The sequence below is a fragment of the Pinus tabuliformis genome, chromosome X (assembly GCF_031772625.1).
Source record: "Pinus tabuliformis cultivar Carrire ecotype Pingquan chromosome X, CPIR1, whole genome shotgun sequence".
Lineage (NCBI taxonomy): Eukaryota > Viridiplantae > Streptophyta > Pinopsida > Pinales > Pinaceae > Pinus > Pinus tabuliformis.
Window position 1 is genome coordinate 603,783,071 of NC_142308.1, and position 16,862 is coordinate 603,799,932.

General features: G+C 39.6%; 1 protein-coding gene across 4 annotated transcripts in view; it reads left to right on the forward strand.

Moving 5' to 3' along the window:
* Window positions 1-16,862, forward strand: part of LOC149141481 (mitogen-activated protein kinase kinase kinase YODA-like) — a 193,663-nt gene that overhangs the window by 22,917 nt on the left and 153,884 nt on the right. For all 4 annotated transcript variants that reach the window (XR_016264566.1, XR_016264565.1, XR_016264564.1 and 1 more), the window contains exons 3-4: window positions 16,438-16,500; window positions 16,645-16,805. Coding sequence is in view for 1 of the 4 variants with exons in the window: in XM_089448703.1 (XP_089304829.1) it covers window positions 16,438-16,500; window positions 16,645-16,805 (224 nt within the window). In the remaining 3 variants the exon portion in view is untranslated. The remainder of the gene's footprint in view (window positions 1-16,437; window positions 16,501-16,644; window positions 16,806-16,862) is intronic.

Here is a 16,862-nt window from a genome sequence, read left to right on the forward strand (position 1 = left end):
TATAAGGGTTCATGATTGTCCTTCTTAGTAAACTTAGGCAAATTAAAATATTAACTTTCATTTATATATGTCGGGAAGAATTATTAATATTTACATTACCTAATTGCTCACAAAGGGGTTATAATCAGTGTTTTTAAAACGGCCGGTCCTAAACCGGTCAAACTTGCTGGTCAGCAAGGCCACCGGTTGGAACCGGCCGAAAAACCCGGTCAGGAAGGTGCTTTGGCTGATTTTTGGCCCTAACCAGCTGGGTTGCAGTGTTTTAAAAACCGTTTTTGAAAACCGGTTACCGGTCTAACTGGCCGGTTAAAAAACCCGGTTTAAATGCTGATTTCTCCATTTTTTTGCCCTAACCGGTGAAAACCGGCCGGTTTAGGACGGAACCGACCGGTTTAGGACGGAACCGACCGGTTTGTAACAAACCGGCCGGTTCTGTCCTAAACCGGCCGGTTTTAGGCAGGGCCATGTCTACATTTCAACTGTCACCATTTGGACTGTCCACATATCCATCTTTAACTATGAGAGGATCCTCATTCACCAACTCCGTAATCCACAAGTGTCAAGGACCTACCAGAAACCCCTGATCTCCCTGTATACTAGTAATTTGAGCCAATGTACCAACTTCCATTACATATGTTAGATTAAGTAGAATATCTCCACAGGGTGCATTATATCCAAATGCCTTCAACTTTAATGATAACTGCCTTTTCTCTGCTCAGTCCTTTTCTGAAAGGAACTTTGCATTACGGCATTACAACTTTATGAGTTAAGTCAGTTGGCTTGGTTATCATAAATAACTGGCCACAGCAAGAACTTTACACCCCATTTTAGTATTCAACTCATCATTATTATCTCAGTCCAACTCCTCACATTCAAATACACAGAATACCAAGGAAGAATTTTTACAAATTTAAAATGAGCAACTTCTTTTTGGATTTCTTGGACGAATTCTACAGTAGATATGTGGCTCGTAACTTCACTGCAATCATATGTGTCTTCTAATAACATCCAAGACATTGCACGACTCCTCAAGGCTGCAAGTTCATCCTCTGCGTCAGCCTTCAGGTCTCGCCCATGTACAAACTTGTTTAACGTGGTTGACATTTGCAATTTGGGAAGTCCATGGATCCAACTAATGAGTTCCATCAAGCTTACTTTGCTTCACACCACCCTTTTCTTCATAAAGGCACCTTCAGGCCCCCTTTTTAGTCCAGAAAAAAGAGTGCGTAACAAGGCCAATGGGCAAGCCTTCATCTTCACACGCTGCCCTTGGGCAGTGGGCCTTCTAATAGAGGCCTCTATAGTAGTTAAAGCCTAAAAGAGAAGAGTGCATTTTCAAGGGCTAACACAATGGAAACATATACACTTACACAGAATACCTAGTAGGCCAATGGCCTCATAGCTTGCAGCATTGTTTTTAGACTTTATAAGCCATTTAGAGCCTCATTTCTTATGTATTTTGCTATTTTGTTGATGATATGTATTGCACTCGGTGCCATTTTGATATATTCACCTTTACATGGTATATAAATGAGCAAACTTTGCATATTTTGTCTCTATTGGCTTGGAATCATGGTTTTACATCTTAAAAATAGTTTTGTTTCATTAAAAATTAATTATTTAATGTATTTTTTAAAACCGGTTCATTTAGACCAAACCAGTCCCGATTAGACCGGTTCCGGTCGGTAAACCGGTTCATTAGGTGGACCGGTCCGGTCACCGGTTCCGGTTTTAAAAACATTGCTGGGTTGTAGTTAAATTGGTCGGGTTCCATCCTAAACTGGCCGGTTACTATATAATGTTTATGTGAATGAGCTAGGTTGGTTCAACTAACATCAAACTTTCAAGATGTGCAGTTAGTAGAGGTTGTGACTCAAATGAAACGAGCTTGAGTTGGAATCAGCGTCCATTGCCACTTAAAGTCCACCTACATCTTGAAACAACTACATTTTACCTACAAGCTCTTGGTTTCACATTAGATCTTTAGCTTGTGTTGTTTAAAGCCTTTTTGGCATTGAGCTCATGACTTGTGAAATTTGTAGAGTGTTGCTAAGCCTTAATTTTCTATCTACTAGTCCCTCTTTTATCTTCACCTCAAGTATTTTGTTGAAGTTTTCAAGCTTCGACACACACCTCCTCGAAAGTTACTCTCATTGTGACACTTTTCATGTCACTTAAACTTAGAACTTGCTAGTCCCAACAACATTCACTAATTTTTGGCAACCTTCCATATTTGTAATATGGCATGCATCATCGAAGCTTTTAACTTTTTAATACTTATGACAAGGTGAAAATCTCCTAGACTTTGAACCTTTTAAGCCTGTGTCATTTGATCAACTGCCTCTTTCTTTTGATTTTTTATATCAACCTATGGCACAAAGTTCGCAAGTTTTGAAGTTCAAAGTTACCACAACACGTTGCACAATGATGTACCTTTGGGTATCAATAAAGGTGCAATAAGACCATAAGAGCCACAAAGCAAAAGAAACAAGTTTGGAACTTTCAATAATGTGCATCAGATCACATGTAAATGAAAGATTGAAAACTCCAATCCTTATGATAGGGAGCAAAAGGAAAAGAATTTGCAAATGTTGCATTTTGCAAGCTACTTAAACTTTCAAAAAATCTCAACCTCACAAGAAAGTAAAACTTCAATATCAAGTAAATTGCAACAAGGAAAAGGGCTTATCATGATAAGTTGTAAATGAAAGTGACATGTCACAAACATCATAATGACTAAAAGATTCAACTCACGCAACAAGACACATAAGAACGATTGAAAGATTCAACTCACACAACAACACACATAAGACGGATCAATAGCGATGCGCCACATTACAAGTTGCAGATCAGGCTGAGGCATCCTCAGACTCTGAACCAGATGATGTCTATGTAGCTCCTGATGATGATCTTGTGTCCAGTAGTGGTGATGAACTTGATGATTGATCGTGTGTACATTGTAGACTTGTAGTAGGCCAATGGCCTCATAGCTTGCAGCATTGTTTTTGGACTTTATAGGCCATTTAGAGCCTCATTGCTTATGTAGTTTACTATTTTGTCAATGATATGTATTGCACTCGGTGCCATTTTGATATATTCACCTTTACATGGTATATAAATGAGCAAACTTTGCATATTTTGTCTCTATTGGCTTGGAATCATGGTTTTGAATCTTAAAAATAGTTTTGTTTCATTAAAAATTAATTATTTAATGTATTTTTCTAAAACTAGTTCGTTTAGACCTAACCAGTCCCGGTTCGACCGGTTCCAGTCGGTAAACTGGTTCACTAGGTGGACCGGTCCGGTCATCGGTTCCGGTTTTAAAAACATTGGTTATAATCACCATTCCAATTACAGATTTCACTGTTCATTTCAAAGAAGAATGCCACATCAACGATCCAATTTGATACATCAGCTCCAACATTGAAGAAGATTGCTCTGGACTTCCACTTTGTACGCATGGCCGATGAAAACATTAATTTGAGGAAGCGGCACACCTTATGGCCCATGTATTTGTAATGCACCTGTTACCTGTCCTTTCAGAAGGGGTACCGATAGTAAAATTTTTGATGAACGGAGAAGTTGGTGGCATGGCTTAGCCCCCCTTCCTGATCTGGTTGGATTCTGATTTTTGGGTGCTTTCACATTTCCCAAGGTAGTTCATATTTTTCAAGTTCACATATTCCAAAGTATTGGTTTCACCTCCTGAGGCAGTTTTGGGGCTGTTTGTGGACACTTGGATGTCTCCTATGCATGCCATTTGGAAATTATTTGAACACTGTCCTTATTGGTCACTTTGTGGGCTGATTATGATATCATTTGATGGCTGAATTGCACGTACAACACTTGTGGCAGCGATTTGGGTACTTTGGATGGCTTGGAAGGGTAATGTGGATGATGTGTCACTCTCTCGGTATACCTTAGATGATGTGGATATAGCTTGGATGAAGTATGTTGAAGACTAAGTCAGCTAGAGTGGGGACTAACTTCATTATATTTGACCTTACTTGGCTGGATGGGGGTTTTATGACCCACAATTTGACTTGGAAGGACATCTTCTATGCTTTATGGAGTGCTTTGACCCAAGGCATGACCATGGATCTTCATTTGGGACACTATTTGGAGGTGTTGGGCAATTATATCACTTGATTTATGGAGTTATTATCATGGTGCCACCCCTTTCTGATGGAGTATTACCACGTTTTCATGAAGTTATTGCACTAGAAAAGAAGGACGTTGGATCCCTTTTGACTTGGGAGGAGACCTTTCCACACTTGGATCACCATCTTCCTTGGAATGTTGACTCTACGTCAATTTTTTGGATCATTTGAAGGCTTGCTGTGGCAGCTTGGACCATTTTGTGCTCTTCTTTGGTGGATCCGCCCCTCTTATGGGAATTGACCTCATTTGATCATTGTATAAAATTTAAATGGCTAAACCACTTTTATTTTATTGTTGTGATATATTAATTAGTTAGAATTTTGATTTACTTAGCTTGATTCAAGGAATCACGTAAAAAATTATTATTTTATTGTAAAGGGAGAGATGCATCCCTTGTATAAAGAGATGCACTCCCTCTTTTTCACTCATGGTTGGATTGTGAGAGCAATCCTTTCCTTTGTGCTTAATTGAAATATATTTATGGGAACATTTTTGTTGTTAAGGCTTATCTATGTGGTGAATGTTTGTTTATTTAGAAGTTGTTCTTTCTTGGTCATTTCTTCTACATGATTAAAGGCATTATTGTGACTACTCAAGACTGTCACAATGTAATATCCTAAATGGAAGTTAACAGTGATAAACAAAGCAAATTAAGCACATCTAACACAAGAAATGACACATGCAATTTGGAAACCAAAAATGCTCCAGAAACATGCCAAAATGGGCCAAAATTTATTATCAAATGATAGGAGTACAATGTATGATGGAAGGAATGCACCTGGGCTTGCTCAAGGCAAGCTACAAGCCTCAAGTGTCCAACAAAGTCTGCCCAATCGCTGTAGAACAACTCCTCTGCAAGAATCTGCGCTGACCCTAGTGAGACTGCACTGCTCACTGGAAAAACTGAAGATTTGCCCCACCTCCATGCTCAGAAAATTCTACAAAATTAGCCCATTCTCCTCTCAACAAACCCACCAAAACCAAGGAAGGGTTTGGTCTAGTTTTGAACCCCGAAATTGACCCCCAAATACCACAACCTCCACAACTAGTTGGAAAATATAACCCTCCTGAAAAGCCTCTGCTGCAACGCTTGAAATGGTGCCAAAATGCTTAAATTTTCTTCCTCGGACGACTCTTTCAATTCCTCTACACAACCCAGCTCCACAAGCCCTCTCCTCAACTCCCACGTGTGCCTAGGACTTGTCTCCTGTGCAGGCCCTGGGAAAGATAAGTTTGACCTGCCCGAAAGCAACAATCTTTGACCCCCAAATTCTTCACAAGGCTTAATCTTCCCCTGGAGTAGCTATACTAAATTTCTCTCGACAAAACACCCTAGAAGCCAATTGAAATGAGTGATACGATTTCCAAAATGCGTACTCACCGGAGTACGAATTGGCTGAAGGAACGCTGCTGAATTGATCTCCAACTCAACAAATCTCCTTACCCACGTAGCAATGAATTACCTCCCTACGGTGGCACTCGAAGTCCACCGAAAGAAGGGTGAACTCTCCCCTTAGAAAGCTCTGTGCTAAGCAACACTTGTGACCCTGCTAAACAACTTGACCAACAAGAAAATAGATAAGTTGACAAAAGATGCCAATAGCTGCTATGCCCCTTCTATTTATAATTTTGACTTGCCTCCCCATGTGGGTCCCGCCATCCACTATTTCGACCTCTTTCCTTGGAAAATTCGACCTTTCTCTCCAAGGGGTGTGTATTACATGTGGGTGTGGCCCCCACATTCCACTAACAAAATTATTTCGGCCCCCTTCTCATAAGCCTCATCCCCAAAATTTTGTGGGTCCCCTTAATAGTCAAAAATGCAAAATTTTGAAATTGATATTAGGGAAATTATTCTAGGAAGAAACATTACACACAAGGCTATTAAGGCCGATCCATTTGAAGGGAAACTTTGTCACTTGGAAGGAGGACATCTAGAGGATCTTTTCACACTTTCTCCTTTGTTGATTTGGTGTAAGTTTTAAACCTCCTTGCTAGGCCATACTCCAATGCTCCTTAGTAAGGATTGTGATTCTATTTCATGCCATAGTAGACCTTTTGGTTGAAGGCTTTCGCCTTGGAGGGATGCCTTATAGTGGTGCCATGATTTTATGATTTTCCTTGATTAGCCACGGGGGTAATTTATCTACCGGGTTCTAAACTCTTGCCCTAATCCACAAAACACTGGATAACTGACTTAAGATGGTTTTCTTCTTGATCTCATCTTGCCACTTGATTCCTCTTGACACCATAGCCTTAGAAGGGTATTGGCATTGATCTTCATATCTCTCCATCACCTTTTTTCAAAATGCCCTAAAAAAATTCCAGAAAAATGTTTCATTGAGGTTACCATTGGTACCACCTTGTGCTCTTTTGACTAAGCCTTAGTGATTCTAGTAGGGAAGCCCCCCTTGAGTCGAAGAAGAGATGGCCTAAAGCAAGAGGACAGGGTACTGAGGTGACAGTGGATGACCTTTCTAAAAGGTTCTTGTTAGATTGTGCATTGTGGATGGGGCTTTTATCATGCGCATACAATTTGGGTGTTAACAACACCCACTTTTTAAGGTAATTTTTGAAATAGTTCATTGTGAAATAATCTCCTTGTTGAATTTCGAAGGATGAATTTTTCATTTTTGTAAATGACATATTGTTTAAGAGCCTATGGTTTTTAAGCCACACATGGTATTGAGCTAGTGGTTTGAAATGCTCATGGTTTTGAGTCCACTAGTTGTATTTTGTTGTAGAGGATGAAGAACTCCATTCTATATAAGGAGGAACTATTAGTTTTTGTAGCATCGGATTGTTCTAGCCACAAAATTTGGTGGAGAGGCTAGAATGCATGAGATCTCTAAAATCCAGAAATTGTTTCTGGAAATTCCACCTAGAGATGACTTAATTAGATTATTAACCTATTTTTTAATGTTTCCTAAGTCTAAACTTAGGAAAACTAGTTAATTAATCAGAATTAATTAAGTCAAGGTGAGAATTCTCTAGAAACTCACATAGATCGACTTCAAGATGATTCTATCCCTTGATTATGTTTTAATCTTGGTTGTTGGTGCTCCAATAGAGGATTATAAGAAGAAGTCGATGGGAACTTCGAGAATACACTTCAGTTGTTTGATTTCCTTGGCAGATTGATTTCCAAAGAGCAGTAATATTTGTTGGAGAGCTCGAGATTGAAGCAAAGATAGTGAGGGGCAAAGACAGTGATCTAGAGGAAGTTTTCCAGATCCGGAGAGACCGTAGCAAGAGGCCGAGGTATTCCCAGTGGGGTAGTGCAAAGGACTGCGCAATTGCTTCAGAAGAGCAACTCAATTTAGCTGGAGGAAAAATTATTTTTAGTTCCAGAGGCTGGGTGGAGGTTCCAGAGTGTCGGAGAAGCGATTTCCTCAGCAGAGATAGGTAGAACGACTTCATCAGAGGCAGTTTTGGGCTAGACTTCATAGGGCCTGCGTAAGCACTGTGCAAAGGCCAGTGTAAGTGTTCCAAGAGGATGAGTTTATGAAGGAAAGTTGTGCTGAGGTTGCTTGTGGAAGAAGGGTAATTCCCTTAGATAATTTCGGCCATATTTTCTTGCTCTTTGGATTTGGCATCCATAGATTGTACTCAGATTTCACTGCTGCATAATAATAAAACCCTCAACGGTTGCACTAGTTTTCCCAAGTTGGGTTTTTTCGGGGGACATTTGTCTAAAAATAACTGTGTAAAATTTGTGCGTATTCTCGATTTTCTTAGATTGCAACGCTATTTTTCTTCCGCAGTTCGTATGTGAAGGTTATAGTGTGAATTATTTGGTATTTGCCGTAATAGATAAATTGTTAAATTAACTAACAATTAGAAGAATAATTTCCAGTTGCTGAAATAGGATTTTAAAGTTGAAATTTTCACATGGTATGAAAGCGTGAGTGATCAGTCGGGAAGCTCAGAAGCGGAGGAGAAAATTTCGCTCCTGAGAGGGAGCAGCAGGCCAAAATTCCTAGAGGTTGTGCAGTTTAATTGATAGGTAGGCCAAAATGTTGGGGCAAAAATTCGATTTTTCAGTTGCAGGATTGGTAGAAAAATTCGATTTGCCTAGGATGGTGATTCCAACAGTCAGAGGGAGCAGCAAGAGCTCATATTTTCGCTGAGCATATTCCTTGGTTCGACGCAGAGGGTTTTGTAGTAGCAAAATCAACGTCGGGTGGAAGAGAAAAACACACACGGAGGGAAAATTTCTCTCAGAGAACCTCGAGTCTCAAAAGTTTGATTTTTTCCAGTAGCAGATTGGCAGTAGCTGAGTGCAAATTTTCTTATCCAAAAGGGAGTGCGTATAGTAGAACTAGCAACCAAGTGCAGGGAAAGAGGGAGTTTTCGACAGATTCAGAGATGGCTGCAACAGGGCTTACAGATCAGGATAGGTTGGAGGGTTCCTCTAACTGTGTCATCTGGAACCCCAGGATGTCCTTCCTGTTAGATGAATATGGACTGAAGCTCCACATAGATAATGTTGTGGCAGTTCCCTAGGATGCTAATTAGTTGAAGGAATACTAGAGGGAAATGGTGAAGGCGAAGCGGTTGACCTGGATGGAGTCCGGGACCATATAGTCTCACATATATCTAGCAAGGATACTGCCAAACAGATGTGGGATGCTCTCGCCCAACTATATCAGGGTACTTTCGAGCAACGAAAGATGTTTTTGGAAGAAAAGATGAGATGCATCAGGATGCAAAAAGGGGAAGGCATAGATCCCTTCCTCACCGGGATTCAGGAGGTCTGGGATCGGCTTGCGGCTGTTGGCGCAACACCTCAACCAATAGAGCTAGTGCGGTTGGCATCGAACAGTGTCTCGGAGGATTGGCAAGTCTTTGTCCAAAGTATATTGGGACGAGCTAAGCTACTAGAATGGGACATGATGTGGTCTGACTTGTAGCAGGAGGAGTTGAGGCGAACTCTTCTAAAAAGCTCCATCAATGGCAACAATAGTAGCATATTGAATGGTGTGAAGGAGGAGGAGAATGTGGCCCTCACATCTGAGGGTCCCAATCAGGGGCAGGGGGAGAAGAAGAAGAAAAAGGAGGACCTGCCAAAGGTCAAGTGCTTAAGGTGTGGTGAGTGTGGTCACTACAGCGCGCAATGTCCTCTCAGGAAGAAGTACAAGCAAGAGAAGTAGGATTAGCAAGCAACATCCGTGGAAATAGACAAGATTTCCTCTAGGATAGAGGAAAAGTTTGCTATGTTTGCAGATATACCTGTAGCAATGAGATGGGGTGATTTGGTGCTATAGCCCCAAAGAGCTACAGAGAGTGGGCAGGGTCATTGAGGGGAGTCCATCTCATGGATCATTACCTGGCTACAGGGGCCCATAGTATTTAGTAGCAGGATGGATCAGTGGCAGTTGATGCAGTCAGTACTAGAGTGACAGTTGTAGACTAGTAGCAGTCAAATGCTGAGGAGCGCGGCGCAGTGTTGATAACAAAGCAGATGGCTTAATGCAGAGTTGGCAACAATGCCTATTCTTCAGTGATAGTGCATAGGCCAATAGCAGTCAGGACTTAGGAGATAGATGCATCACACTGAACACATATGATTCAATATTTTGGATGCTTCTCAGTTGCAGTTGCAGCAACAATAGATGAGAGGGAGTTGCAGTGCAGATTCAGAGTTGGCGGCGGTATAGCAGTAGCATAGATGTAACATCAGAGTTGCACAGTGATTGGTGGGCAGCAGTAGCCAGACATCAACAGCGTGATGGGAGATGACACATAGATAAAGTGTTGTGACTCGGTGTGCAAGACTAGAACACAATCCTCGCTAAGAGGGAGTGTTAGTTTTTGTAGCATCGGATGTGTTCTAGCCACAAAATTTGGTGGAGAGGCTAGAATGCATGAGATCTACAAAACCCAGAAGTCGTTTCTGGAAATTCCACCTAGAGATAACTTAATTAGATTATTAACCTATTTTTAAATGTCTCCTAAGTCTTAAGTCAAGGTGAGAATTCTCTAGAAACTCACATGGATCAACTTCAAGATGATTCTAGCCCTTGATTAAGTTATAATCTTGGTCGTTGGTGCTCCAACAGAAGATTATAAGGAGAAGTCGATGGGAACTTGGAGAATACACTTCAACAGTTCGATTTCCTTGGCAGATTAATTTCCAGAGAGTAGCAGTAGTTGCCGGAGAGCCAGAGATTGAAGCAGAAACAGTGGTTCAGAGGAAGTTTTCCAGATCCAGAGACGCTGCAGTAAGATGCTGAGTTATTCCTAGTGGGACAGCGCAGAGGACTGCACAATTGCTTCAGAAGAGAAACTCGATTTAGCTGGAGGAAAAATCGTTTTCAATTCCAGAGGTTGGGTAGAGGTTCCAGAGTGCCAGAGAAGCGATTTCCTCAGCAGAGACAAGCATAACGACTTCATCGAGGCAGTTCCGGGCTAGACGTCATAGGGCTTGAACAAGCACTGTGCAGAGGCCAGCGTGAGGGTTGCAGGAGGACGAGTTTCTGAAGGAAAGTTGTGCTAGGGTTGCTTGTGGAAGAAGGGTAATTCCCTTTGATCATTTTGGCCAAATTTTCTTGTTGTTTGGATTGCTAGTTGAGCATCCATAGATTGTACTCAGATTTTACTGTTGCATAATAATAAAACCCTCAACTGCTGCACTGGTTTTCCCAAGTTGGGTTTTTCTAGGGACATTTGTCCAAAAAATAACTATGTAAAATTTGTGTGTATGTGCTAGATTTTCTCAGATTCCAACACTATTTTTCTTCTGCAGTTTATTTGTGAAGGTTGCAGTGTGAATTATTTGGTACTTTTCGTAGCGGATTAACTGTTAAATTAATTAACAATTAGAAGAATAATTTCTAGTTGTGGCAATAGGATTTTGGACTTGAAATTTTCATAGGAACCTTCTTCATTTCGATTTGTTGGAGAATACTAAAAAGCTTTCCAGTCACTCATTTTTGGTATTTTTCTTTCCATTATGTGAAAATTTTCATATTTATGAGGGAGATCAAATATCTATTAGTCTTGACTCTTGAAGCAGTAAAGAGTTTGGTAAATGGTGTAGAAACCTAAAAGGTAAGAATTTCTTTTCTATCTTTTGGCATCTTTGAAATTTCTTTAGATAAATTTTATAATTGTATTTGAGAGAAATGTCATCCTAGACTTTGTCTCATTACTACTTGATTGTCTAGAGAAAAATTTGGCTAGCGTAGGTTATTTACTTCTATTAATTTAATCTTCTTTAGGAGCCTTAGTTTATTTGATTTCAAATTGATGCTTCTTTCTCAAGTACCAAGTGGGAGAGAACTTCTTCACACTAGTTATAAAGCATCCAGTAGGGAAAGAAATATTCCATCACCCAATGCATAAGTCATTGGTCCATCTTGTTTCTGACCACCCAAAAAATTAAAATTATAAACTTCTTTCTTATAAATCCTTCCCCTTGTTTTGTGATCTAGGGTTTAATTAGTCTAATTGGTTGATCTAGCTCACCATATTTGAAATCCTGCATTCATTGTCACATTTATTTGTGATCTAGGTCAACCAATAGAGGCTCAAATTGGTTTCCAAACACCTACAATCTAAAAATTGCACTTGGCAGTCATAACTAGCTCTTTAAATCAAAATTTGCAGCAATACAATAGTTTATAACAACAACAAATTTAGCCCCAAAAACTATTGTAATAAAATGTAAAATGAAGGATAAAATTATGAGTAAATAAGAGAATAAATTACAACAATTTTCTCTGGCTAAAAAGGCATGTAACTACACTTAAACTTTAGATGTCAACCCTAATGAATTGCTAGACATTGCACCTAAATGTGACTTTTGCTTATCCAATCAATTCCAAACAATTCCTAACCCTAAGACATCAATGTGCGAGTCAATAAATGCTGAAAATGTATGATTTTTCTGTAAATAAACCCTAATTATGCTAGAACAAAATAAAAAAATGATTTAGGGTTTTAAGGATTGTCACAAGATAGCATCTTCTCAATCTAGAGCTAATGGAGTGTAGGAACATGCAAATATAGGGCAACTTTATAGTAGAAATAAGATTCAAAAGAACTAGGGAAAGTTAACATACTTACCTTAGGGTTTCATTTAAAGGCTTTCAAATTTTCAAAGATAGATTAACAGGGGGAGCTAACATGCTACCTCCTAAAAGTCTTGGAAGAAGGGTTAGTTTAACAAGATTCATGAAACATATATCATGCTAACATGCTTAATACGTGCATCATCCATCCAATAAAACATGAAGCCAAGATAAAAGAAGTTAATGTACTTGTTTTACCATGCATTCATCCAAGCTTTTCCATAAATATCCATGAAAAGAGATCAAATCCACATTTAAGAAGTCCTCAAGTTTGTTGTTCAACTAGCGCTCCATAGTGAACTAGAGAAAAGAGATATAGTTTTAGGGATGCATGTCTCTCAAGTTGTGGAATCACCAAATGAACCAAGCACTCCTCTCTATTTATATGAAGGAAACCAAGCACTTTAGTCTAATTAGGCGAAAAGCCGCAAAAATATGAAAAGTCCATGATACAAGGTGGATAGGTCATCAAAACCAACCCTCGATATAGACTCACATGTGAAAATATAATGAAATAACATGAAAAGTCCCCTTAAAAAGGTCACGTGTGGGTGTAGAGGTCTAAAATGGGGACGTTATCCTCAAAAGATATGTCTTTCCATTAAAAGGGGCAATGAATGGTCTAAGGGGCATGTCTCCTCATCAAATATCATCTCTCATCATCAAAAGTACCCTCTCAAGCCTAACATCATCTTCTTCAAGCTTACATCATCATCAATAAGCAATGCCCTAGCTTCGGTGGACAATGCCCAAGATGTTGGAATTGGAGGAGTCTCAAGGTGCATGCCAGGTCATCATCAAGCTCAATGTCCATCAACTAATATGCAATGTCCAAGGTACAGTGGAAGGCCCTCCAAAGGGAATGTCATCAATGTCCAAGAGGTATGAGTGAAGCCTCATCAATGTTCTTCAAAGGACTATGGATCATCATCAAATGAAAGCTTCAAAGAATCAAGTAAGGTCTTCTAGCATGGGCACAAGAGTCATTAAAGTATAAAACATGGACCATACTCAATGTTAGAGCCTAAGAATATCACAAAAACTATCAGCTTCAAACTTCACACTAGCTTATGACCTTAAACGAGTTGCCAGATTTAGGTATGGGAGGATCATCAAGTGCCCTATCACATGCTTCCAACCCTAGGGGGGAGGAACAATTCTTTGGCTGACCCTTCAATTAATAGGTGTCAATGATAAGTGATATGTTTTGGGGTGTACTTCATGAGAGGTGTCATAGTATTATGTGTGTGTTAAGCAAGACCATCATCCATGAGCGCCTTTGTGGAAGGAATGCTTGCATTACTGGAGTTATTCTTTCCTTGGCATTGTTTTTTCCACCTTTTACTTAGCCTTTTTCTTGACTTTAATGTGGCTTGCTTAGCAAGCTTTCTTATCGTTCATAGGGGTTGGGATGTTTATTTAAGTCCCTTTTACTTTGATGGGCGTGATATCACGGGACTAGGGTGATGGCCTCACATGAGGGTGTAGAGCTCAAGTTTCTTGGCCTTTAATCATCATTCATGCTTTGCCACTTTTTTGCATTTTAACAATTGACATAAGCTTTTATTATTCTTTCTTCTGTAGTGGCATCAGCCTCTGGGTTTTTTTGAGCCCCTCTTCTCATAGGATGAGATAAATAGGGAACCAGTACAAGCAACTGACGAAAACCAAACAAAAGAAAGGACAATGGATCAAGGATAAATGACATCTGTTCAGTGTTAAGTATGGAGGGGTGTGAACACACTGCATCAATTAAGGCCTCGGAGTTGTGCCACTCCTAGACAGTGAGGAAAAAGCCACAAGGAGTTTGCACTTTACTAGAAGAAAGAGATGACCACCAAGGTGAAATGAGGCAACAAGCATAATTTCCAAGCATCATGGTATATTATCTGATTTCAACCCATGATCCTTACTTAAATGTCAAAAGCTTTGAATGTAAGCACTTGGTATGAAACAATGGTTAATGTACCTCATGGTTGTTGACTTGTCTTCATCTAGTGAGCAATCTGATCAAGTGTATGAGTTGACCAATGAGTGGGCAAGGGGCATCTGAGAATAATATGAGGCTGCTGGCTTGAAATCTGCATCCTAGAAGGAAAATTTTCTGCCAGGGTTATCTCTGTATATACATGGGCAGCAGGGATCTCAGTAGCAGACATCAGAATCTTCAGCTTGCTTATGAAGGTTTGGATCACTAAGGCAAGAAGCTGCTTAATCATGATCATGATCATGATCATCGGCAGGAACTGGGACTGATGGCTTCTGAATGAGATCTGATGCTTATGGATATGGAACTAGAAATGTCCCATGCATGTTCAGTGCTTGGAGCAAGTGTCAGAGTGTCTGATAGTTGGACACTTGATACACAGGGCTGGGAGGGAGTCTCATATTTCACATTGCCAAGGAGACTGAGCTGGTTGCTGTTGCTGTAATGTTTGTTGTTGTGTAGTCATCATCAGCTGAAACATAGGCATCGTGTCTTGCATCATCTTATAGCTTTGAACTCTGTTTTTTTTGGGTCTTTGCAGAGGAAGCTTCTCCGCTAGGAAATTACATTGATGATGGTGTTGTTTCTGCAACTGATCTACTGGGGGTTGAACAAGATTGGACTCCTGGGAAGAGTATGAGTCTCTTGGACTGCAAGCTGTCATGGGTCTGTTGAGTAAAACAGAGACTCTGCTGGAAAAGTGCACAGAGACAGAATTCCGTCTGTTTTGTTGGTTTTCGTGAAAAATTCACCAGTGCCAAATATTTATATAGTTCTGGGAGATATCAATTGGAAGTCTCAGGAATCAATGGAAATTCTGCTAATTTTGGCCAGAATCAGCAGAATGTCTGGTTTGATGGAAATTTCGCTGGAGATTGTCAAAATTGCATTGAAAAATTGTAAGAATTCTGCTGCTTCTGCCAACTGCTTAAATTGCTAAAAATTTGGAATGGAAATTTGCATAGAATTGAATAAGTTTTGAGATATGAGCATGCAAGTTTACTGTAAGGGCTGTTTGGAAGTCAACATGCAAGGCTGGCTCAAAATCTTGGTGCAGAGTTTGCTAAGAGTTCAAGGGGAATTCTGGGTGGGAAACCTCCAAATGGAACCAGACTTGCAAACTCTAAAGAACCTGAGTGTCAGTCTCTAGTACCAACTGATATATAGAGTCAATTAAGACTAAGAGTCTTCTTTCACTGTAGGAATGGAAAGGAACTCACTCCTTATATTTCATCAACTGCAATCAAACAATTGGCAACTTTAGTATAATATCAGCAGTGATGCTTGTGGAGAATAGTTGTTATTTAAAAGGTAGGCTAATATTTCCAATTTCTTTTTCTATGCTTCTTTTGATGACAGTTATTTGCTTGATATTTGTTGGAAATGAATTCTTGTATGTGACGAGGAGTCTGCTAAAACATAGCTATATTTTATTTCAAAAAGCCCACTCATATCTTTCTTGATTATTTGACAGCATTCTGCCACATTTAATGGGGAGAAGTTTATGTATAGTCTAGTAGTGTTAATTTTATTGTTGAAGGTTGCACCTTTCAATAACAGAAACTTCTTAGAATTCCAGTGTAGAGATCTTAACATCCATTGAACACATCTAAGATTAGAATTTTTTAAGGACCTACTTATACTTTAAGATTTACATTGAACCTCCAATTGAACCTACTGACTGTCAAGTTGGATAATCATCTGATCATAGAAATCGATTATGCATTTTCTTCTGTGAAATAACCTAATGGAGAATGTAGCTACTTCTCAGTTTGATACAAGGCTTTTCAATGGTTGCTTACAGCTTGTTGGTTATGCTGTTTTTGGAAAATGAAGGGTGATCCTTTTAGCTTCTATTATATTGTTTTTTCTTGTCAGTTTCTTTGGGGCAGGTGGTTAGACATTTGAAATTTCTGCTTGCCTTTTATGCCTTCATGTTTGATGTTGTTCGTTATTGTATTTTCTTACAATGGATCCATTTTTGCAATTTTTCTACTGACCCCAAGGTTGGCATTGGTAGGCCATGGCTGCATTAGGGTAGGGCAATGCCATGGTTGAATTAGGGAGGGGGCTTTAACTGTTTGAGCCAGAGTATAGGATTTCTTGATACAGAAGGAACATACTATTGGTTTCTATAGCACACATTCTGCTAATACATAATAAAAACCAGTATGTCATGCTTGACATCTACTGTTTGTTTGTTTGTTGCTGCAGGAAATAAATCTTCTCAGCAGGTTGGAACATCCTAATATTGTACAATACCATGGCAGTGAAACTGTGGGTGCTGTTTTGCATACTGTTTTTCTTTTCTTCTTTGACTATTGTCTTTCACTCTGCCATGATGTATCTTGGCTGGTTCTGCGCTCGATTTTTTGTATTGGCTGATGTTATGATAGCCTAGAAATTGTTTGAAATGTGCAGGTGGAGGATTTATTTTACATATATCTAGAATATGTTCCTGGAGGCTCAATCCACAAGTTAATTAATGATTATGGGCCACTTGAAGAGCCTGTAATAAGGATATACACACGCCAAATTCTATCTGGGTTGGCCTACCTACACAGCATGAACACAGTTCACAGGTTGTTTCTCTATCTCTCTCTTTAAACTAAAATTCGAAATTCTCTCCCTCTTCTCCT